At 42.4% G+C, this 24,778-nt stretch overlaps 1 protein-coding gene across 1 annotated transcript in view; it reads left to right on the forward strand.

Moving 5' to 3' along the window:
* The window catches only part of LOC138853128 (ankyrin repeat domain-containing protein 17-like), a 31,880-nt gene extending 16,461 nt beyond the window's left edge, over window positions 1-15,419 (forward strand). Inside the window, exons 2-3 of the mRNA XM_070087997.1 lie at window positions 7,074-10,662; window positions 14,266-15,419. Coding sequence (XP_069944098.1) covers window positions 7,074-10,662; window positions 14,266-14,298 — 3,622 coding nt within the window. The 3' untranslated portion in view covers window positions 14,299-15,419. The remainder of the gene's footprint in view (window positions 1-7,073; window positions 10,663-14,265) is intronic.
* The last annotated feature ends 9,359 nt before the right edge of the window (window positions 15,420-24,778 follow it).

Here is a 24,778-nt window from a genome sequence, read left to right on the forward strand (position 1 = left end):
TATCCCATTCCGTTGAGGTTCTTGGCGGTGGCGTAGTTTGCCGTGGAATCTGGATCGCCTGGGGATGTCCCGATCCCTCTCCGGTATCCCGGAGTAGCTTTGGGTGTCTTTCGAGCGACGGGTGTATCTCTGGAAGCCACCTTTCGGATTCCGGGGGTGGTGGCCGAAGGAGGTATGCTTTGTGGCGGATATCTGGCCGCCCTCTCTTTTGTCCGCCGAGGTAGCTCGGCAGATGTGAGGTTGCTATCCCGGATTGTTAGTTTACTAGCATGATGGGTAGGGTATGGCACGGGTTCCATGCTGCATCTGCGCTACTTGCGGTGCTGAGGTCCTCTTGGGCGCGGAGGGAGATTTCTGGCCCTTTCATTCCTCCTAGGAACTATCCCTCCCTGGTCCCCCCTTTTTTTATTCTTTTTTTTATTTTTATTTTCTTTTCTTTCTTTTTTTTTATTTTCTTAAAAACAAAAAGAAAGAAGTAACGTAACCATGGCAGCCCTAGTCCATGAACCTACTACCCCCGGGCCCCTTCTTGATACCGCACCCCGTTCTGACCCCGCCTCGTCTTTGGACCACTCTTCAGACACTCCTCATGCCTCTGTACCTATTGCCGGTGCTGTTTCCTCACCCGCTTCAGGTACTGAGGCCTTGACTGACTCCTTCGATTTATCGGACCTTCGCTCTCCTCTGACTATGCTTCCGGCCTCTCCCTCTACGGTGCGGCAATTTTCAAATCGCCGACCCATTCCACGTCGGACCAACTCTGGTCCCACGCCTAAACGCCAACGACAATTACCTGCTGATGATACTTCTCCACCTTCTCGTTCTTCTCAGAAACGATCGACACGTCCTTCACTACCTTTCCACGCTCAGTTTCAGACTGAACAATGGACTAAATTCTTCACTTTACGACCGACTTCCTCTACTGCCTATCTTTCTGACCACAGTATTGGCAAGGCACTCCTACGCCATGTTGGTAAAGATATTTCTTTTCATGCTCTTAAGAGCGGTACGCGCATCATTACCGTACAGAATGCTACCCAGGCTCATGAGCTCTCTCGTCTTTCCCATATCGATACTGTTCCTGTCACTCTTGAAAAACATCATTCCCTCAATTCTTGTAGTGGTACCGTCATTCTACCCCATACCATAGTTCAACAAAATTTCCAGACATGTGGCACTGACATTCTTGAACAGCTGGAACTCCAAGATCTCCCAATCCTCAAGGTAGACACTTACGTTCTTCCTGCCCGCGGGCGGAGACGATACCCTAGCAATGTGGCTCGTTTAACTTTTGACAGCCGAGAACTCCCATCCTCAGTTTATATAGCAGGACATCGGTTACAAGTTCGAAAGGTGATCCCTACACCACAACAGTGTAGAAATTGCTGGCGATTTGGCCATCCAGCGAAATATTGCAGATCTATCGCCGAATGCCCAGTCTGTGGTGCCGATGACCATTCTAATACGTCTTGCAATCGATCTCCCTCTTGCCTTAACTGTCATGAGGCTCACCCTTCGTACTCTCGCCGTTGTCAAGTCTATTTAAACGAGCGGGAAATCCATTACCTCAAAGAGACAGAAGGTCCCCCTTATGCCATGGCAGTTTCTCATCTCCGCCTCCAAGGGAGACTCCCACGTGTTTCTTATTCCCGTGTTTCAAAACGTCCCCCCACTTCAAGTATCCCATCTTCTACACCCACCTCTGTGGTTACCTCTCCCATAGTCACTCCTGTATCTAATCCTTTTGCTGTCCTCGGCTCAGACGTCCCTACTTCAACGCCTCAGTCTGATCTCGCTTCTTCGAGTTCTCTCTCACAAGCCTCAGTATCGACGAGACCTTGTACGACACCTCCTCCCAATCGTCCCTCTACTTCTCAAAAGTCAAAAAAAGGTCCGTTAACACCTCCTACCCATCTTCCACCTCCTCATTTTACCCTCCCTGTCTCTGTCCCTGGTTCTCCCCCTCTCTCTGGCTCAGTTACTAGTGTAGAGGTTCATCCTCCTCCTCGTACTGTACCTTCCTCCCCTGTTCCCTCCTCTTCTGCCACCTCCCAGGTTCCTGCCTCTTCTGTCCCCTGCCACGCTTCTCCAGTTCCCTCCACCCTTTTGCCTCCCCCCCTACCTTGGTACAGTCCAATACAGTTCCAATCTTTACTCATCCTCCCCCTACCATTTCCAATATTGTCTCCCATACGACGTCTCTGAATTCAGAAACACTTGAAGCAATCTCTGAATATATTGCAGAGACCAATCCATCAATGGACACTGATCCACCTTCCGCTCTTTCTCTCTCCTCTGCTCCATCTGCGCAACTCCTTTCTTCACAGCGCACCATTCCTTCGCTGCTTGAACGTTTTCCACTGCCTCCGCATGTGGACTTTTCTAACCCCTCTAGTCCGTAGGAACCCTTACCTGCGGATTTCAAGTATTTTTATCATTGCCAATCATGGCCTATTTACAGCGGAATATACGCGGCCTCAGGGGTAATCGGGGTGAGCTTCAGATGCTACTCTCCCAGTTTGCCCCTGTTGGTGTTTGCTTACAGGAACCAAAATTAAACTCTGCTGTTATTTCTCCCATCTCAGGCTATAATTTATTGTATTCTTCAGATCCTTTTCCTGATGGGACCTTTAATGAAAGTGCCCTTCTTCTACGCACTGATATTCCGTACCATCAGCTATTTGTTCATACTTCGCTGCATTACACAGCAGCCCGTATCCACTTACATAGGTGGTATACGCTCTGTTCTTTATATCTCTCTCCTTCTCGGGCATTATCTATTCCGGATATTGCCTTCGTTGTTTCATCATTACCGCCACCGATTCTGTTACTTGGTGATTTTAATGCCCACCATTTCCTCTGGGGGGGGGTCTCACTGTGATTCCCGTGGAATTCAGTTAGAGGCTTTTCTTGCCACCCACCCCCTGCATGTTTTAAATACATGTACTCACACCCATTTTGATCCTCGGACTCATACTCTCTCTTGCATCGATCTCTCAGTCTGCTCTTCCTCCGCTGCCTTAGACTTCACTTGGTCTGTTCTCCCGGACTTACATGACAGTGATCATTTCCCAATCATTCTTACTTCCCCTTCATATTCGCCACCTCTTCGCACCCCACGCTGGCAATTTAATCGGGCAAATTGGAACCTTTACTCACACCTAACTGTTTTTAAAGAGGTTCCTTCTTCGTCCTCCATCGATGAGCTTTTACACCTCTTCTCGTCCTCCGTTTTCACCGCAGCTTCTCATTCTATACCCCAAACTTCGGGCAGGCATTCTCAGAAATGCGTGCCTTGGTGGTCTCCTGCTTGTGCTCGTGCAGTACGTTTGAAACTCGCTGCATGGGGCAGGTACTGGTACAATAGAACCACAGAGAGACTCCTTGATTTTAAACAGAAGCGTGCGATCGCTCGCCGTGTCATCCGTGACACTAAACGCACTTGCTGGCGAGATTATGTCTCCACCATCACCTCTGCTTCCTCTATGAGTGCAGTCTGGAAAAAAGTACGAAAACTGAGTGGTAGATATTCTCCTGACCCGGCTCCTGTTCTGCAGGTTGCCGGTGTTGATATAGCAAACCCACTAGATGTTGCCAATGAAATTGGCAATCATCTGGTCCGTATTTCTCAGGGACTCCATCTATGCCCCTCATTTCTTTCCTCAAAGTCTGCCAGAGAGTTAGCACCCTTGGACTTTTCTTCTCTCAGAGAAGAACAGTATAATGTGCCTTTTACACTTCAAGAACTGGAGGCAACACTCTCAGCTTGTCGATCATCGGCAGCTGGGCCCGACGACATTCATATTCGTATGCTACAACATTTACATCAGTCAGCCCTTGCAGTCCTATTACGCCTTTACAATCTTATTTGGTCACAAGGAGTTCTTCCACAGCTGTGGAAATCCGCCATTGTTTTCCCTTTCCGCAAACCAGGCACTACGGGACATGAAACCTCCCACTATCGTCCCATTGCTCTTACCAGTGCAGTTTGCAAAGTAATGGAACGCCTAGTAAATAGACGTTTAGTGTGGTATTTAGAGACACACAACAGTCTCTCCACTCGTCAATATGGCTTTCGTAAGGGACGTTCTACCATAGACCCCTTACTACGTTTGATTACGTATGTTCGTAATGCCATTGCGAATAACCACTCAGTTATTGCCATATTTTTTGACCTTGAGAAGGCATATGACACAACTTGGAGGTATAATATTTTAGCCCAAGCCCACTCCTTAGGCCTTCGAGGCAATCTACCATCCTTCCTTAAGAACTTTTTAACTGACAGGCATTTCCGTGTTCAGGTTAATAATGTGCTCTCCCCGGACTTTATCCAAGCTGAAGGTGTCCCCCAGGGATGTGTTCTGAGCACAACACTTTTTCTCTTGCTATTAATGATTTGGCCTCTAGTCTTCCATCAAATATTTGGTCATCACTCTATGTTGATGACTTCGCTATTGCCTGTGCAGGCGCTGACTGTCACCTCATTACAGTCTCTCTCCAACATGCAGTCGACCGTGTTTCCAATTGGGCCACCACACATGGGTTTAAATTTTCCAGCACTAAAACCCACCAAATTACTTTCACTAGACGCTCTGTCATCTCCGGTCATCCTTTGTACCTCTATGGCTCCCGTATCCCTGAACGTGATACAGTCAAGTTTCTGGGCCTCCTCTTTGATCGTAGGTTATCCTGGAAACCTCACATTACCTCTCTGAAGGCAACTTGTCACAGCCGGCTGAACCTTCTTAAAACCCTTGCTCATCTTTCATGGGGAGCTGATCGTCGAACCCTCCTTCGCCTACATTCCACCCTTATTTTATCGAAACTTGATTATGGTGACCAGATCTATTCAGCGGCATCTCCTGCTACTCTCTCTAGCCTTAACCCCATTCATCACCAAGGATTGCGTTTATGCCTTGGTGCTTTTCGCTCTTCCCGTCGAGAGCCTCTATGCAGAAGCGAACGTTCCATCCTTATCCGATCGCCGTGATGCCCATTGCCTGCGCTACTATGTACGCTCTCATGATCTCCGCAATCCTTCCATTTATAGAATGGTCACTGATATTAGTAGACATTCTTTATTTGTTCGCCGCCCCTGTTTACTCCATCCCTTCTCTCTTCGCCTTCATTCGCTCTTGTCTTCTCTTCAACTACCACCTTTCTATGTACATGTAGCATCTCACTTTTCCCTACCCCCCTGGGAAGTTCCAGCTGTTCGAGTCTGTTCTTTCTCCCTCCCTTGCTCGAAAGCCCAACTGTCTACGGTCGCTTCCCGCTCTCTTTTTCTTGACCACTTTCACTCTCATTCTCATGCCATTGCTGTGTACACAGATGGCTCTAAGTCTTCTGACGGCGTAGGATTCGCAGCAGTGTTTCCGGACAGCGTCGTACAAGGGCATTTACTATCTTCGGCTAGTATTTTTACTGCTGAATTATATGCCATCCTTACAGCACTTATCCGTATTGCATCTATGCCTGTGTCATCATTTGTGGTTGTCTCAGACTCCCTTAGTGCTTTACAGGCTATACAAAAATTTGATACACCTCACCCCTTAGTCCTCCGTATCCAACTTTGGCTACGCAGCATCTTTACCAAGCATAAAGATATTGTTTTTTGTTGGGTCCCTGGTCATGTTGACGTACAGGGCAATGAACAGGCAGACACTGCTGCGCGGTCAGCAGTACATGACCTACCAGTTTCTTATAGAGGTATTCCATTTACGGACTATTTTGCTGCAATATCTTCCCACCTTCACACCCGTTGGCAACAACGTTGGTCTACTATGCTCGGCAACAAACTTCAATCTATTAAACCGAGTATAGGTTACTGGCCGTCTTCTTATCACCAGTGTCGAGGTTGGGAGACTACTCTCTCCCGTCTTCGCATTGGCCATACTTGTCTTACTCATGGATATCTCAGGGAGAGGCGTCTTGCTCCTCTCTGTGAGAATTGCCAAGCTCCATTATCAGTCAGCCACATTCTGTTGGACTGCCCACTTTATCAATGAGCACGCAGAATTTACCTGTCGTCGTCGTCTTCGCTCCGCTGCTCTCTCTTTACCTTCCCTTCTCGCTGATGGACCCACCTTTCATCCAGACTCTCTCATTGACTTTTTGACAACAACTGACTTAGTTCACAAATTTTGATACCTTCAGCCCTTTCTACTTCAATTTCTTGCTACTCTCTACCCCCGTACTATCCCCTGCCCCGCTGTTTTCTGTAACCTGCTGATCATCCCTCCTCCCTTCTGCCATCCAATACCCTCGCTTCCTTCCCTACCCTGCAGCGCTGTATAGCCCTTGTGGCTTAGCGCTTCTTTTTTTATTATAATAATAATAGCACTTCACAGGTGAATATTGTTCATCACTGTCACTATTAGTGGTCATTAATAGCTAGGAAATCAAAATGCACATCACTGTCATCACCATTATTCACGTTTGAGCCCATGCCATAGGAGAATATGAGCTTTCACTTATGGTTTGGTAAAGGTGGACATGTTTCAGATGGACAAGCCCAGGAAGTGGATGGTTGTGGGTCATTAGGATTTTCATCAATATTTCTGGCATCCTGAACATCGCTAAATGTTCAGAACCATAGAGCTCATCATCAGTTCCATAATCCTTATTGTTAAAACTATCACTTGAAAAAAGATGATGATCAATTTGTCTTGAAGTAAGGGTTTTCCAACTGCACAGCATGGTGAACAGTATATGAAATATGGCATTCCCACAGTGCACTGCAGGGGCCCTGATTTTTTATACATGTACTATGCACACTGACCATGCAGACCCATTCTCTTTTTGTGTAGGCCTACTAGACCTCTTGAGCTAAATTTAAAGCCACTTGAATTTACACATAGTTCTACGTCAGGGTCCCAAGCTCAGCGATGTAGTTGTATGTGATGGACAGCGAAAGGGTTAAATGCGGTCTTACCTGAAATACATCTGCCTGTAATGGGCTGAAGATTTTTGAACACAGAAATGATTGTTGCCTCAGAATACTATATTATAGTGAAAGTCTATACCTATTTTATTACTGTTCTATTTTAATGTATGTGATTCTATTTTTACAGAGGTGCTCAAGTTGAGGTAAAGAACAAAAAAGGCAATTCCCCTTTGTGGTTGGCTGCTAATGGTGGTCACTTAGAAGTTGTGCAACTACTTTATAGTGCCACTGCTGACATCGACTCAGAGGACAACAGAAAAGTCTCCTGCCTCATGGCAGCATTTAAAAGGGGTCATTATAAAGTGGTTAAGTACATGGTACGAAATGTTTCTCAGTTCCCATCTGACCAGGAACTGCAGCGGTATATAGCCACTTTAGGAGACAAGGAGCTAATCACAAAATGTACCAACTGTTTGGAAGTTATTCGGGCAGCCAAAGACAGACAGGCCTTGGAAGCTAACAAAAATGCATCTATTCTGCTGGAGGAACTTGAGCAGGAACGTTCTCGAGAAGAATCAAAGAAAGCGGCTGCATCCCGGCGCAGACTCAAGAAAAAGGCTAAAAAGCAAGAAAAGAAAGAGGAGAAACGGCGTTTGGAAGAAGTGAAGAGAAATGATGATGGTAGTGATAATTATGAGGATGATGATGATGAAAATGGAAGTAATGAGGACCAAGAACATCATGAGGAGCAAACTAAGAGAGAGAAAAATGAAGCAAATGCTCTTCAGAGAGTTGTGGAGCAAATTGCTCCTGAAGAGAAGGATGGCGATAGTGGCATAGATTCAAATAGCCAAACTAGTGCAACTTCTGAAACCAAAGTAACAGAGGAAAATGACAAACAGGGAAAAAGAACAAAGAAAAAGAGAAAGGAATCTTCAATGAGAGATTCAACCACTGCCAGTCAGAAACAAAATGGAACCCCTTCTCCCATCCCTAATAGTGAAAGCATCGAACTTAAAAAGTTGACGCCTAATTCTAACATTACCCAGCCACAGTTCAGTGCCTCAAATTCCTTAAATTCAAAGAGCAAGAAAAAGAAAGAGGAGGAGAATAAAGCCAGTGGAATAATGAATGAACTTGATATCTTCCGTCTAGATAATATAAAACCAGTGAATAATAAGAAATTGTCCCATGATTCCTCACGCATCAATGCCTTGGATACATTTGGTGAGGTTGATCACTATGTAACTCCTATTCCTGGCCTTGTCGGTAGTGCTTCAACTACTCTAAGCGCACCGTCCCTTAGTCCTAATGCCAAATCTACGCCTGGGCTAGGTACAAGTCCTAAGAAAGGGACTCGACGTGAAGAGGGGTGGAAAGAAGTAAGTCGAAAAGCCAAAAAAGTCTCTGTTCCCAACAGTGCAATAAGTAGAGTAATTGGTCGAGGTGGCTGCAATATAAACACCATTCGTGAAGTTTCTGGAGCACACATTGAGGTGGAGAAGCAAGGTAAAAGTCAAGGTGATAGAATGATTAGCATCAAAGGCTCTACAGAAGCCACACGTCAGGCACAAAATCTTATTTCTGCCTTGGTTAAGGACCCTGACAAAGACCTCTCAGAACTGCTTCCCAAGTCGGTATCCAAGGTTGCTCCTAAGCCTTCGAAAATCAATATTGATAATTCTGTTTTACAATCAGGTAGTAAAGCTTTACGACCTGCCAGCACTATTGGAATTAGTATGGCTACTGTTACATCATCTACTATCAGCATAACTGTCGCTAAGTCTAGTACCACTACAACTACGGCATGGTCTAATGCTCTTTCATCGCCAAAGCGGATGCCAATACAAGCTAGGTCAGTGTCAACTGTCGGTTCACTGAATTTCTCTACTCCCAAAAGTCCAGCTGTTCGTCAATTATTCCCTGGAGAGAAGAAATCTGTTCCTGCTACCTCATCTGCGAGTAAAACATTGAATAATTCCCACTCAGTAAGTGTATCCATGCCAAGTGAACCTCATCAAACTTTTGCTGCAAAGCTGGCAGACTCGAAAAATTCAACCAAAAGTTCAACACCGCCGTTGGTTGCATCTCCTAAACCTGCTCAGTCAGGGTTAACAAATAATGTTATTAATTCTTCAGAAAATATTGTGGGAGAGGATAAAAATGTTCCAGAAACTAATAATAATGGAATGATCAGTCAACAGTATTCTATCTTTAACAACCGCCTCAGCCAAGTAACACATGAAGCCATGTGGGGTGCCAAAGAGAAACAGGTAAATTTTGCATCCGTGGCTGCAGCCGGGCTTGTGCCAAATGGTAATAATAAGATGCCACCTCAGATGCTGCAGCAGCATCACCAGCATTTGGGAGGTGGGCAAGTCAATAATTACATGGAACCTGTTGATCAACTCCCAATGGCTGATGTTACTCGTGCTCCTGGGTATAGAGGATCGACATCCACTGTCACAGTCAGTAGCCAAATGGCATCTGTTGCCTCTGGAAGTCCACCAGGCAGTGTTCCTGTGCCTATGCCTTTATCTGGACCACACCAGCCTGGGGCTACCAGTATGGCTCGGAGTGCACCTGGAACTCCTGTAGCCTCTCCATCAGTGAGGCCTATTGCACCTCCACCTCCCCGCCAAACTGCAACTCCTCCTATCCCAAGATCCTCTTTGGAAATGGGTGCTGCATCATTTGCTCTACTTCCTGGTCCATCGCGTACTCCTCCATCCGTATTGTCGCCATTGGTGCGATTGCAATCTGCCTCACTAGGGCCTAGTGGTCCATTACCAAATCGTGGCCATATGTCACAGTCAGGTATGAACATGGGGCAGCAACCTTATTCAGGTGTTTCTATGGCCAGTTTAGCACCTGGGGGTCCTGTGTCATCCATTCCTCGTGTCCCCATTCCACAACCTGACCATTCTGACTTAGTTAACCTAGCCCCTGGCCAGCCTTATCGTAAACCACCACCACCACTTGAAATGACCATGGGCTCTTTCCATCAACAAAAGCAGCAACAGCAACAACAACAGCAGCAACAGCTACCTTCTTTGGCTCAGCTTGCAGGAATGATGAATGGTCCTAGATTTACCACACCACAAACTAATACCCATGCAGTATTCACCAATAATATTTTGGCACCCATATCAGCAGCTCCACAGATTCAAAGCAACCTTAACCCTAATGCACCTGATTTTACTAGCAGATCTGGGGCTTTTGTGCCACCACCGACTTTTCCACCTAGCTCTCAGTTAGCTGCCTTTCAGAATGGGGCATCAACAGTTACACATTCTCTTGGATCAGGATTTGGTGGAATTAGTCAGTTTCCAGCTGGGCTAGACACTTTGTCATTTAATGATATGATTGGGATTATGCCACGTAATCCACCACCTTTGGCAGCCATCCCAGCTTCAGTTGGAGTCAATGCTGCTTTCAGAAACAGTGGAGGATCACAAGACAACTCGTCCCCTCTTGCATCACCCCACTCATCCAACCCAGCCTCTCCAACTCAGACTGCGTCTGCTGCCAATACTGGAGGTTTGGCCCAATTACCAGAAGAGCGTCATGCAAAACTACAACCAATTGGTACAGAGCGTGCACAGAAGAGGTCTGAACGGGGAGCTGTAGTTGGAGGACTGGGTGGTCATGGAACTGTTATTGCTGATATACAGTGGCCTATGCCGATACCAGATCTGTTGGCTGGACCCCACCTTGACCATAATCTACCAGCCAACCCATACTACAATGATTTAGATATGACACAGTATGCACAAGTAAGTGAGAACCCTGTTTGATTTATGATGTAAAGTGAAAACTTCAAGCATTTAGGATGTTTGGTAGTGGAATTTCAAGTACAAAGGAATAAATAAAACATCTTAGAAAGGGAAGTTGGTAAAACATGAATTGTACTCTGGATTGAACAGACTGAAGGAGTTTATTCAGTGGAGACTTTCTGTAGATGCCATTGCTCATACTGATGAACCATTTTAAGGGTTCTACCCTCAAGCTTCTCTCTTGAACTAAAGGATGTTTCATGTCTCACAGGCCCAAATAGCCATCACAGCCCAGCTGATCAGGCACTTAGTCAATACACACCCTGCCTAAGCCTAACTTAAAAGTAAACCAGTAGGCCTACTGCATTGCATTTTTGTGAAAGTTAAAATTTGTATGAGCAAAGGTAACCTTATACACAAATCCATTAATGTACTATTGGATGTACCATAACATGCAATATAAAGCTTAGTTGGATGAAATCTAGCTAATGATGTATCAAAATGAAGTCTCACATGAAGCTCATCAAAGTTGAAGGTGGTTAGATATTAACTTGAGCAGGATGCACTTTAAACCTGGATAACAATAGTCCTGTGCCCTTTTTAAGCATTAACAATATTCCAGGCATAAACAATTACTATACTGTACAATGCATTTCCAAGTTAATGGACATTGAATGGAAGACTTTGCAAAGTTCATTAAAACTAAATTAAACTGCACATAAAACATGGCTAGGTTGAATCTATTTAATGAGCTTGAGAAATAAGTCCTTGCCCAATTTTTTTTTATATAACTGTAATTGGTTTAATGCTACCTTTTAACTGAATGCATACTATGGATAGTAGTAGGAATAGTTTTTATTAATATGATTGTTGTGATATTCTGTCTAATTTCCCACAAAATTATGTACTTACACTAGAAGGGTGGCTAAGTGCTATTGAGAGTAGTTAAACTAATTATGATGGTTATGGTGATGGGATTTTAATTTCTAAATTATGTTGGTAAGAATAGATACAAAGCATTCAGTCAGTGAGGTATCATTATTTTATTTCACATTACTTAATTTGTGAAGTTTGGTGTTTCAGTTAACCAAGTTTGTAGATCATTCAGATGTTTCAATTTTCCAATATATAGAGAAAGCCCTATCAGTATTCCATAAATTGGGTTCACACACATTTGAAACAAAGAGGTCTAAATGGTATAATCAAAATAGAAATAGGAAACCCTTTGTTTATTGAAGTCCTCCCATTCAAGCAATTGACTATATTCCTCAGGATGCTACTCGTGACAGGCAGCTGTCATCCTGGTACCTACACTCAGTGGCCACTTAATTAGGTACACCCTTCTAGTACTGGGTAGGGCTCCCCTTTGCCCCAAGAACAGCCTGAATTCCTCATGGTATGGATTCAACAAGATGCTGGAAATATTCCTTAGAGATTCTGGTCCATGTTGACATAATAGCATCATGCAGTTGCTGCAGATTTGTCGGCTGCACATTCATACTGCAAATCTCCCGTTCCACCACATCCCAAAGGTGCTCTATTGGATTGAAATCTGGTGACTGTGGAGGCCATTGAAGTACACTGAACTCAGTCATGTTCGTGGAACCAGCTTGAGATGACATGTGCTTTGTGACATGGTGCGTTATCCTGCTGGAAGATGGGTAGACTGTGGCCATAAAGGGATGCACATGGTCACCAACAATACTCAGGTAGGCTGTGGCATTTAAACAATGCTCAATTGGTATTATGAGGCCTAATGTGTGCCAGGAAAACATTCCCAACATCATTACACCACCACCGGCCTGAACTGTTGACACAAGGCAGAATGGATCCATGGATTCATGTTGTTTACATCAAATTCTGACCCTACCATCTGCATTTCGCAGCGGGAATGATGATTCATCAGACCAGACAACATTTTTTCACTCTTAAACTGTTCAGTTTTGGTGAGCCTGTGCCCACTGTAACTTCAGTTTCCTGTTCTTAGCTGACAGGAGCAGAACCTGGTATGGTTTTTTGCTGCTGTCGCCCATCCCCTTCATGGTTTGAAATAGTGTGTGTTCAGAGATGCTGTTCTGCATAACGTTGTAATGTGTGGTTATTTGAGTTACTGTCGCCTTTCTGTCACCTGTTCTCCACTGACCTCTTTTCATTAACAAGGCATTCTTGCCCACAGAACTACATCTCACTAGATGTTTTGTGTTTTTTCACACCATTCTCTATAAGCTCTAGAGAATGTTGTGGGTGAAAACCCCAGGAGATCAGCAGTTTCAGAGACTCAAACCACTCTGTCTGGCATTAACAATCATTTCATGGTCAGTCACTTTGATCACATTTCTTCCCCATTCTGATGTTTGGCCTGAACAACAACTGAACCTCTTGACCATTTCTACGTGCTTTTAGGCATTGAAGTGCTGCCATATGGTCAGCTGATTAGATTTTGCAGTAATGAGCAGGTGTACCTAATAAAGTGGCCACTGGGTGTGTTTAATGCTAGGTGACCAAGGTCATTGTATGTAAGGAAACTTGTCATGTGTTTCACTGCACAGGGTTTGAGCTGGGATGTGTATTCTGACTGCCCACATATACCATATTCCTTTATGGAGAAGAATTGTTGAGTTGATTGTGTATTTTTATCACTACGAAAGTTTAATGTACAGTATTTAACAAGTTTCTAGGACTACAGTGAAAATGATCTGTTTGATGTACTGTATTGCATTAAGGAGCAAATTAGGTTTAAGAGGTGCATTAATAAGATTTTATAGTGTGTGTATTGTGTTTAATGAGATGAAATCACTTACATACATTTCAGTGGTGAATGCTGAGCTTTTGCTATTACAGTTGAATAGATGAACGAGAACATGTTCGAAGCCATTGACAAGTAAATAGTGTGTGTTTACTTTAATGTGGTTTGACATCAGGTAGAGAAATTAATGAATAATTGATAAAAGGTATTAAAAGAATGGATTATATAGACGCAGGCTAAAAATTATGGTAAGGGTATAATCAGTGGATGCACTTGTATGCAAGAATGTTGTACACGTAAAACTGCAATTAATAAATCAATATCGAGGTGGGTTAGTAAGCATGGTCATCAGCTATGTATATACATACTGTATAGCACAAGAAATTATGGGATGTGGAAAGATTGGTTGATAATTGTACAAGTTTTAACTGCATGCTTTGGGAAACTTATCTGATTTAATTTTGACAGGGTGGGTAAGTGTAAGTGAATATTCTCAAAACTGATGGCAGGGCATTTAATTATCCTACCAAATATTTAATGAATTTTATAATTTGTCTATATGGCACTTTTAAAAGTAGGCTATGACTTGGATGCCAATTAGTCTACAAAATAATTGTAGTTCTGAGTATAATTATTCATTTTCAAGTTCACTTATACTGTAATTACCAATAGCAGTACAGTATGTGTAAATCTTAATCTTTAAATTAAGTTTTTTAGTTATGTAAGATAAGTGTGTTGCATTGTTACTTAGTGAAATAATTTTTAAGCTTTTTTATACCAGCCTGATCATCAAATTTTGTAAAATTTTGGTAAATTTTTCATTATACAACATTTCAATTCTGCTTTTGTTATAACAGCTCTGGAACTGGGACATGAATCCACAGATGTAGAACTCGCCCCAACTACGAACAGCAGCAGCAGCACCAGCAGCAGAAGCATGATGAATAACAGAGGAAGTTGGTAGCAGAGGCCAGATGCACCAGTGACTGGAAGCATTTGAAGGAGCAGCAGTGGTGGCAGCAGCAGCGGGCTGCCTCTTATGTTGCTAGGCACCGCTTATTTCATCCTCGACAGATCTGCTTGCCTCAAAAAAAAATTATCAAATTAAATGCTTTTAATTGTAGTCCTTGTGGTTTGGGTGACATTAAACTCAGTGAAATTGCTTCATTCAAGATAAAGAATTTCATGGATGGTACCTCATATGTACCCATATTTTAGGTCAAAGTGTTTTTAAAGTGCCACTTTAAAATTGAGTGATGTATGATAACTGTTAATGTTTTCAAAGGTTTAAAGGCAACCTCATATGCAATTGCTGTGGTGTCACTCGTGTTGACATGGTTATGATATTTTGTTGCTTGCCCACGTAAGGATTATTGGTAGTCGTAAAATGACGCAACGTAATGGTGGCCTCATAAACTCTTGGTAGGATAATTGGTGGTGGCTGGAGTCATCACCCCAATGACTGAGGAGGATGTTGTCCTAGTGTGGCTGCGCCTGCCGCCCCCCACCGGCCGGCCCCACCCCCTCCCAGGCTGCCCGGGGGCGGCGGTGTGTGCAGGCCGCTATGTAGTGCACAAGGGCATCTACTGCGCCTGCCCACTGAACATGCTGCCGGCCTGGATGGGTTCCTCGGCCCCTTTGTGGGCCCATCCATGCCAGCAGGTAATGATGACTGCTTGTAGTCAGCTTGTCACTGGTTCACCCCGCACCCGGGCTTCATACTCACGTTTGCAGTCTTGTGTTTCCTTCATTGTATGCAAAGTCAAGTCACTAGAAGGCAACTTACTGTCCTGAGTTGAGCGATCCCTCCCTCCCTCCTGTTGGGCCTTTCTTTTCCTCCCACCTCCCCTTCCCCGCTGCCCGCCCTCCCCTTTGCCAACACGCCTACTCGGTGACGAGCGGCTGCCACACCGCCGCCCGCTCCAAGGTCGTACTTGTATATGCAGCAGTAATTATAATAAAGCTTACTATCCACTACTACTATGTGGAAACATTAAAGATTTATCAGGCAGCAGCATTTCATTATCCCTCCTGTGAGGTAAATGGGTAAGCATCTTATCTTGCTCTAATTTAATACTATTTTAAAAATGGAACTGCCAGATAATTTTAATAAAAAATTATATGTTGTAGTTTGATTACTTTCAGTAAAGTCCTCAGAAAATAAGGCTACAGATGATTAAGGCGAGCAACAGTACAATTAATACATGGAAGCAATATGTGATAGCATGGCTAGTGACACAAATTTTCAATTATCTTTATCCTGACAGAAGTTGCATACCAGTTGGTCTTGGTTGTTGGGTCTCTTCATAGTGTCAACCATTTCAAGTCTACTGTCACTAGGCCCTTGTGACTTAGCGCTTCTTTTTTATTATAATAATAATAATACTGTTACTAGTGACGTTGGTCAATTAAGTACTGTACACCACATAATTGATACATTGTATAATGATTAAATTTCCTAAAAATACAAGTTGTTGGTTATCTCTATGATTGTAAGTTATTAGTTAGCTATATGTTTGTGTAAGTTTCTTCTGGCATTTAAAGTTTCACTATATAATTAAGGAAGTCAACTTTAACTCGGGAATCTAATCCAATGTATTTATTTTGTGATATGACCTTAGTTAAAGGAAGGTTCAAAGCATAGAAAATGAAAGGTAATGTAGGGTGACCAAGGGTGTAATTTAAAGAGCTGAAGATGGGATTTTGGTTTTAAGCATGTAGAGAGGATAGAAAAAGACTGATAAAATGGGGGTACAAATCTGTGGTGGAAGGCAGGAGGGCAGTTACGTCAAAAAGCTTTTCAACTCTCGGAGCCCGGCCATAGGCGGGGTTTGTCTGGTGCTTGCCTGGTCAATCAGGTTGTTGAGGGTACTAGTAGTTTTGAGTTTCAGGGACTTATGCATCCAGCAGGTTTATATGAGGATGTTAAATAGTGATTAAGTGAATGTGTATTCTTTGGAGTAGCATAAAACTTTGACATGAATTATCAAAAGAATATACTGTGCCTGATAAAGGAACAAGATAAAGCCAAAGCATATTTCATTTCTGATGTCCAAACTTAAATAAAATTTAGCATTTTGGCCCAAACACCTTCAGAGTAACTAGTGTTTTACCATAAAGTTTTATACAGTTTAGTCATAGATCATCTGCATGCCCAAGGGCAGAATAGCTTCAAGCTATCTGCCAGAGAGAATGACAGTTGAGTGACAATGCTAATGCTAACATAGTACACTACACACACACACCCTGATCATATGCAAAAAAAAAAAAAAAAAAAGTCCTGGGAATCTTCCAAACAAAAGTGACAAAAAAAAAAATCGTCAAGTTCCAATTTCAGTTTGCCAAACGGGTACTATTAGACTGTCCAGTGTACCAGCAGGTGTGCAGAATTTACCTCTTGACGTTGTCACTGCTCTAATGCCTTTACTTTATCTTCCCTCTGATGGCTCCACCTTTGACACACATTCTCTCTATTTGTCAGTAACAGCTTTATCATGCTGACTTGGATTATACTTCCCTTTAGCACTCATCACTGCCCTTACTAACTCTACCTCTGACGTACTCTTCACCCTCGCTGGTCTCTGATAAAGCATATTGCACCTTTAGCACACCCTACCCTACAGTGTTGTATGAATTTTATGGGTTTAGCCCTAGTTTTGATTATAATTGTTCCAAACAAGTTTTGATGCATACCTAAATGATAACTTACCAACCCAAGAACAGTTGATCTATAGTGGCTAAGTCATCTACTTCCACCCTTTAAAATAATAGAATGTGAATCTAAATACCCCCAACCTTCTGTCTCTTTATTTGGTTTCATTAGTATGAATAATACACAGGTTTACATAGAGGTTTTGAACATGAAAGATGAAGAACTCCATTTTAGTTGTCTTTTGTTGGATATTTGTACTTGGATGACTAGGAAATTTGAACTAAACAAGGATAAGATGTACTTCGATGGAAATTTTACCAGGGAAAATCTAGATGGAAATATAGACCAGAGACTTGGATCCCTTTGATTGTGGTGCAGTCATTTTGCAATTGATGGATCAGTAAAGGAATGGGGCATTTTCCTGGATATTTAATTTTTATTTGTTGGGCACATTAGCCAAATTATTAAATCTTAATTCTGTTATCTGTAATCTCTTATGAAGTCCTGTATAGTCCTTGTGGCTTAGCGCTTCTTTTTGATTATAATAATTACTCTTATGAAGTCAATACCTTGATAGGCTGAGTGTTTTCGTCCTTACCCATGTTCATTTCCTCTCAAATTGACTTCTGCAATTGTTTGTGGGTTTTCCCAGAAGACTTCATTCTGCACTGAATTGTGTAGGTAGACTGGTGTGGAGGGGTAGGGGTTGTCCTAGGAAAGGTTGGAGGGAGGGGGTAAAGGAAGTTTCGTATGCAAGAGGCTTGGATATTCAACAGGCATTTATGAACATAGTGTGTGTAGGAAAGTGGTTTTTATGATTATATGCTGTTGGGGTGTGAGCAAGGTAACATTAATGAAGGGATTCAGGGAAACCAGTTAGCATGACTCGAGTCCTGGAGGTGGGAATTGCAATCCCTACACTCTGAAGGAGGGGTAAGATGATGCAGTTTGGATGGGCATCCGAACTGTTAAAAAAAAAGTTCTTGCCTGGGTTTAGTGTTATATGAATGTAATAATAATTTTACCAGTGCTCTTTGTATATTACTAGAACCCTGTGCAATAAATGGCATTTTTGGTATTTAAAGATCCGAAATTCCTCTTGCAAATCTTGTTTGAGAAAGGGCTTGATCATCATCCCTCTACTCAGATTGTACATTCATTCACATTGCCTTTTTAAACAAAAATTTAGTTATCTGTTTCAATCTAGAAAAAACTTTCAACTCTTACCGTATCTGGCATTTCAACATTTCATTCCTAACACTACCACTTTTCCTCGAAGATTTTCTTCGAGACTTTACATGTTCAAGCAATGTTTTTTTCCATAATGTTGTGCAAGGCTGCATCTATAGTACTGTAAGACCTCTGTAAAACAAGTGTTAGATAAAACTTTACAAAACTGGCTGGACAAAGACTTGGCAAGTCCAGTGTGTGGGGTGTCTTGTAAAATTTTCTGCTGTATCCCATGGTGTCTGGTCCAGTCGTACCATCAGTAAAGTAGACAGTCCGCTTTATTGCAGGTTTGTTCCGGCCTTCATCCACACTCTTGTCATTGTTCCTAGGCAGGGGCAGCCAGTGACTCAGCCTTGTGTCGGTTTGCTATGGATTTCACATGTCATATGGTCTCCAATTTGCTCTTGATTTACATTGTCATTAATAAAATACCCTATGCAGGGTTATTAACAACGGCCTCTAAAGCCAGTGATGGGGCGAAGAAGAAAGCCAACCTGAGTGTAAGCAGAAACTTTAATAAAGAAGGTGGAGTTTGGCATCTCATCACATGTGCAAGGAGTACTGCATAGCAAAGGAAACTACTACATCCAGGGGCTACCTACAGAAAACAGTGCCTGTGGCAAGCACTGATTATGCTCCCCTGTCTGAACATCTGACACCCATCATTCAGATAACTTTACCATAAAATCAGTTCAATAGTCAAGCTTGTTAACATTAATTAAATTATGGCATTACATGAAAATTACAAGTGCACCTTGCATTCTTTCACTGATGCAAATTGGTCTATGTGCTCAAATTCATTCATTTTTCTGTTTCTACATTCAGCAGAGCAAGATTACAGAGCCTGCCTTGACCCATGGAGGCTGTCGAACTTGCTTGCCTTTCTCCACCCCTCAAGGAAGGTTCCTTCATGCTGGTAAGGGGCTCTTGATCTAGGGAATTGGATCTGTGCTCCTTTTCCCTGAATTGTGCCTGAATACCTTCCATCCCCCCCTGCAGGTGCTGTATAATCGTACGGGTTTAGCGCTCCCCTATGATTATAATATTAGGTAATTGGCTCTGTGCTCCAGTTCCCTGAATACCTTCCATCTCCCTCTTCCCCCTCACATGAGCTGTATAATTCTACGGGTTTAACGCTCCCCTGTGATTATAATAATGGCTTCTTCGGCCTCCAACTTTCGTTTCTTCCGTCCTTCTCCACTTTCCTTCTTCGTGAAGAAACATTTCAATCTTACACAATGCTCTGAAATAAGGAATTGACACTTAATAAGAACATTAAAATTCACAGATTTTGCACAAAATTCTAGAGTATCTCTAGTTTGCGCAGGAGAATGGTCTTAATACCAGTTGTCACTGAGCAATGGTATGAGATATGTAGTGCCCAGTATTGTATATTTACCTAACCATCCCCTCAAGGGAGGTTCCTTGATGCTGGTGAGGGGCTCTTGATTTAGGGAATTGGATCTGCTCCAGTTCCCCGAATTAAGCCTGAATGCCTTCCACATTCCCCCCAGGCGCTGTATAATCCTCCGGGTTTAGCGCTTCCCCCTTGATAATAATAATACTCTTGATCTAGGGAATTGGATCTTTGCTTCAGTTCCCTGAATTAAGCCTGAATACCTTCCATTCCCCCTTTCCCCTAACAGGCGTTGTACAATCCTATGGGGTTACCAATTTAGGGAATTGGATCTGTGCTCCAGTTCCCCGAATTAAGCCTGAATGCCTTCCACATCACCCCCAGGCGCTGTATAATGCTCCGGGTTTAGCGCTTCCCCCTTGATTATAATAATAATATGGGTTTAGCGTTTCCCCATGATTATAATAATTTACCTAACCATTTCAATGGTTTAACAATCTAGTTCGCTGTATAGCCCTTGTGGCTTAGCGCTTCTTTTTTGATTATAATAATAATAGTCCTTGTGGCTTAGCGCTTCTTTTTTGATAATAATAATAACAATCTAGTTATACTCTTGCTTCTCACCCTTGATGATCAAAGACACTATGCATCTGAAGAAAATTCTTTTTTCCACTATCCGACCCCTCAAGGAAGGTTCCTTGATGTTGGTGAGGGGCTCTTGATTTAGAGAATTGGATCTGTGCTCCAGTTCCCCGAATTAAGCCTGAATGCCTTCCACATCCCCCCCCCAGGCGCTGTATAATCCTCCGGGTTTAGCGCTTCCCCCTTGATTATAATAATAATAATAATAATCCACTATCCGAGGATGGCTTGTCTGACAAACTGCTCAGTGGCGCCCCCCTTCAAATGGCGCCTAAGGGCACGTGCCATACCTCAGGTACGCCATTGAACTGTTTACGCCAGCGGTTCCCAACCTGGAGTGCACACACCCAGGGTGTGCGAAATCCTAATGAAATTATTATAATCATGGGGAGCGCTAAACCCGTAGGATTATACAGCGCATGTTAGGGGAGGGGGAGATGGAAGGTATTCAAACTCAGTTCAGGGAACTGGAGCACAGATCCAATTCCCTAGATCAAGAGCCCCTCACCAGCATCAAGGAACCTCCCTTGAGGGGTGTCCTAATGAAAGGCGCCATTCCGTTAATTTTGCCAAAAGCTTTTCTAATTGTTCATTTTATATTTGCATTTTATGCACTAAATTGGATCTGTGCTCCACTTCCCCAAATTAAGCCTGAATGCCTTCCACATCCCCCCCCCAGGTGCTGTATAATCCTCCGGGTTTAGCGCTTCCCCCTTGATTATAATAATAATAATAATAATATGCACTAAATTAAAAACTTATTTTTTGAGTTCAATTTGTTCACCCGCAGTACTGTATTTGGTTCAATTTGTGATTCAAAAAATAGAAATTTTACTTCCATCTTTAAATGTTATATTACTTTTGTATCGGGTGCAACATTAATTAAACATTTCTTAGGGATGCGGGGCATAGAAAAAGTTGGGATCCCTTGGTCTACATGTACATCTCCCGCACCATATACCTGGATGTCTCCCACACTGGAATTACTGCTGGCTCTTTACAGTTCATATGATTCAGAAACAAGGTTATTCTTAGTCGCAACTGGATAAGCCAGTAATCCAACTGTAAACTGATATATCCGCCACATGAGGTAAGAAAAATGACTGTCATCGATTATATTGTACTTTCATCTCTTATTTTCAGTTGCAGTATTGTATTATATTATAATACTGTAGTTATTATGAGTATGTCTAGTACCCTATCAATGCAATGGATAGGGTACTAGATGGGTGTTATCGCCTTAGTCAATTCATCACTTCCATACAATGAATTTTTCGCAGGTTCCACAGCTCGGTTGGTAGCGCACTCATTCACACATAGAAAGTCCGTGGTTTGATCCCCGGTACGGGTGAAAACATTAGGGCGTGTTACCTTAAGACATCTGCTCTCCATGTTCACCTAGCAGTCAAATAGGTACCTAGGTGTTCGCCGACTGGTGTGGGTCGCATCCTGGGGGCAAAATTTACAAAATTTTCCCGAAATGCTCTGCATAACAAGGGAGCTTTTTATATAGTATGTCACTGATGGCAGCTAGGTCTGTATACTTTGTACATACGCTTTTGAAAAATTATTATTATTAATATTATGTGAGCAAATCACCTGCAGGTTTACCGGGTATTACCTGCAAGCAATTTGGGTGAGGTAATGGGATTTAGTCACAGTAGGTCACCGAACTGAAACTCCTTCGACTGGCCACTTCTACACCTCTTTCACAAAAAGTTAGACCTAACATTAAATTAATAATTATAATATTAAATCCAGCTACTCTGGTAATTAAGGTTTGTGGACTGTATAGGATTAGGCTTGTTGGGAACACAGAATATAATTATTGTACATAAAAAATTAACTTTGTATTACCATTCAGTAAAGGTTACAATGCGTAATTACAATTTTGATTTGCTAAGTACAAAGATAGCCACTATCATGCCGAACATCTAGCCCCTACACTGGCCAGTTAGACCTAAATGTAAAGATTATGGTGCACTTCCCTGTGACGTTCGCAATTATTTTGCTATCCACACGTAATTCTTGAGGTCCCGCAAATTTTCTGTCCCAAGTCTTCAGCAGGGGACATTAACACGGGTTCCTATTACAAATCCTGGCCGAAACACCCCATTATGGCCTCGATGACGCCGGATTATTAAATGATTGTCACAACCAATGCACACATTAAATTCAACATGGCATCTCCTCCAGGTAACCCCGGTGTCCCTACTGGCTGTACCACATCCCCCCCTCCCCCTTTCTCGAAATTTCTCGAAGGGTCAAAACAGCATCATATTTTATTACACAGTTATTACATTATTTATTTATATGTTCTACATTTAGGAAATTATGTAAAAAAAATCCACAGTACTTGTAGAAAAAGATTAAAAAAATCGAATTTTGCCCCTTGGTATGATTCCTGTGCCATAGTTACGTTGGTCTCATGAGTGAGGTGCGTAGAATACAAGCTCGTAGACTAATTATGGACAATTATCGGCTTGTAAGGTGGAAATCGACAGGGATAAAATTGAGTTTTGTTGTGATCAAAGGCTCCTGTTCACCCATTTAAATGACCTACTTGGTTGCATATATAAACCTGCTCTGCCTGCTTTCGATTATGATTTTCAGCTGGCTTCGGTCTTTTCTGATTATTTTGCTCAGAAAATAGAAAATATTCGTTTAGGCTTGGATTCAATTCGAGTGAGTGCAGAGTTCTGTGACTGTCCTGGTTCGTAGTGTGTTACATATTACCTTATTTTTCACTTTAGTTGGTGAGGATGGGGGAGGAGGGGTTCTGGGTTATATTAGAGGTTCTAATAAGACATTGGGCACTTCATCTTCTAAATTTTTTCAAAGCTCTTGCCCGCAAATGAAAGTTCTGGTCTTTTATAACTTTATAACTATTGATTAATCACTGTTTTCAAAGCTGATATTTTTCAAAGTCATTTAACCCCCCCTTTTTTTTGTCTTTAGGTTTACCGCTTAGTTATGATTATAACAAAAATATTTTTCTTATCTTTTATATATATTATATATATATATATATATATATATATATATATATATATATATATATATATATATATATATATATATATATATATATATATATATATATATCTAAGTAGTAGGTTGGTAGACAGCAACCACCCAGGGAAGTACTACCGTCCTGCCAGATGACTGTGAAACAAAAACCTGTAACTGTTTTGCATGATGGTAGGATTGCTGGTTTCTTTTTCTGTCTCATAAACACGCTAGATAACAGGGATATCTTGCTACTCCTACTTACACTTTGGTCACACTTCACAGACACGCACATGCATATATATATACATACATCTAGGTTTTTCTCCCTTTTTCTAAATAGCTCTTGTTCTTCCTTATTTCTTCTATTGTCCATGGGGAAGTGGAAAAGAATCTTTCCTCCGTAAGCCATATCAAAAACAATATACTCAGATCACAACATAATTGAGGTTCAGACATGTATGCGCAGAGCCCCAGACCGACAAAATGAGATTAGTCACGAGGGAGCATTCACCAAATTCAACTTCAATAACAAAAACATAAAGTGGGACCAAGTAAACCAAGTCCTAACCGATATAAGCTGGGAAGATATACTAAGCAACACAGACCCCAACTTATGCCTAGAACAGATTAACTTGGTGGCACTTGATGTATGCACAAGACTTATTCCTCTAAGAAAAAGGAGTAGATGTAAAATAGAAAGAGACAGGCGCTCTCTTTACAGGCGACGGAAAAGAATAACAGAGCGGCTAAAAGAGGTCAATCTATCTGAAATGCGTAGGGAGACACTGGTCAGAGAAATAGCAAACATCGAACTTAAGCTAAAGGAATCTTATAGGAGTCAGGAATCGCGGGAAGAACTAAAAGCCATAAATGAAATCGAAAGAAACCCAAAGTATTTCTTCTCCTATGCCAAATCAAAGTCGAGAACAACGTCCAGTATTGGGCCCTTACTTAAACAAGATGGGTCCTACACAGATGACAGCAAGGAAATGAGTGAGCTACTCAAGTCCCAATATGACTCAGTTTTTAGCAAGCCACTAACCAGACTGAGAGTCGAAGATCAAAATTAATTTTTTATGAGAGAGCCACAGAATTTGGTTAACACAAGCCTATCTGATGTTATCCTGACGCCAAATGACTTCGAACAGGCGATAAATGACATGCCCATGCACTCTGCCCCAGGGCCAGACTCATGGAACTCCGTGTTCATCAAGAACTGCAAGAAACCCCATCACGAGCCTTTACCATCCTATGGAGAGGGAGCATGGACACGGGGGTCGTCCCACAGTTACTAAAAACAACAGACATAGCCCACTCCACAAAGGGGGCAGTAAAGCAACAGCAAAGAACTACAGACCGATAGCACTAACATCCCATATCATAAAAATCTTTGAAAGAGTCCTAAGAAGCAAGATCACCACCCATCTAGAAACCCATCAGTTACACAACCCAGGGCAACATGGGTTTAGAACAGGTC

This window comes from Cherax quadricarinatus, chromosome 23 (assembly GCF_038502225.1).
Source record: "Cherax quadricarinatus isolate ZL_2023a chromosome 23, ASM3850222v1, whole genome shotgun sequence".
NCBI classification, from domain to species: domain Eukaryota; kingdom Metazoa; phylum Arthropoda; class Malacostraca; order Decapoda; family Parastacidae; genus Cherax; species Cherax quadricarinatus.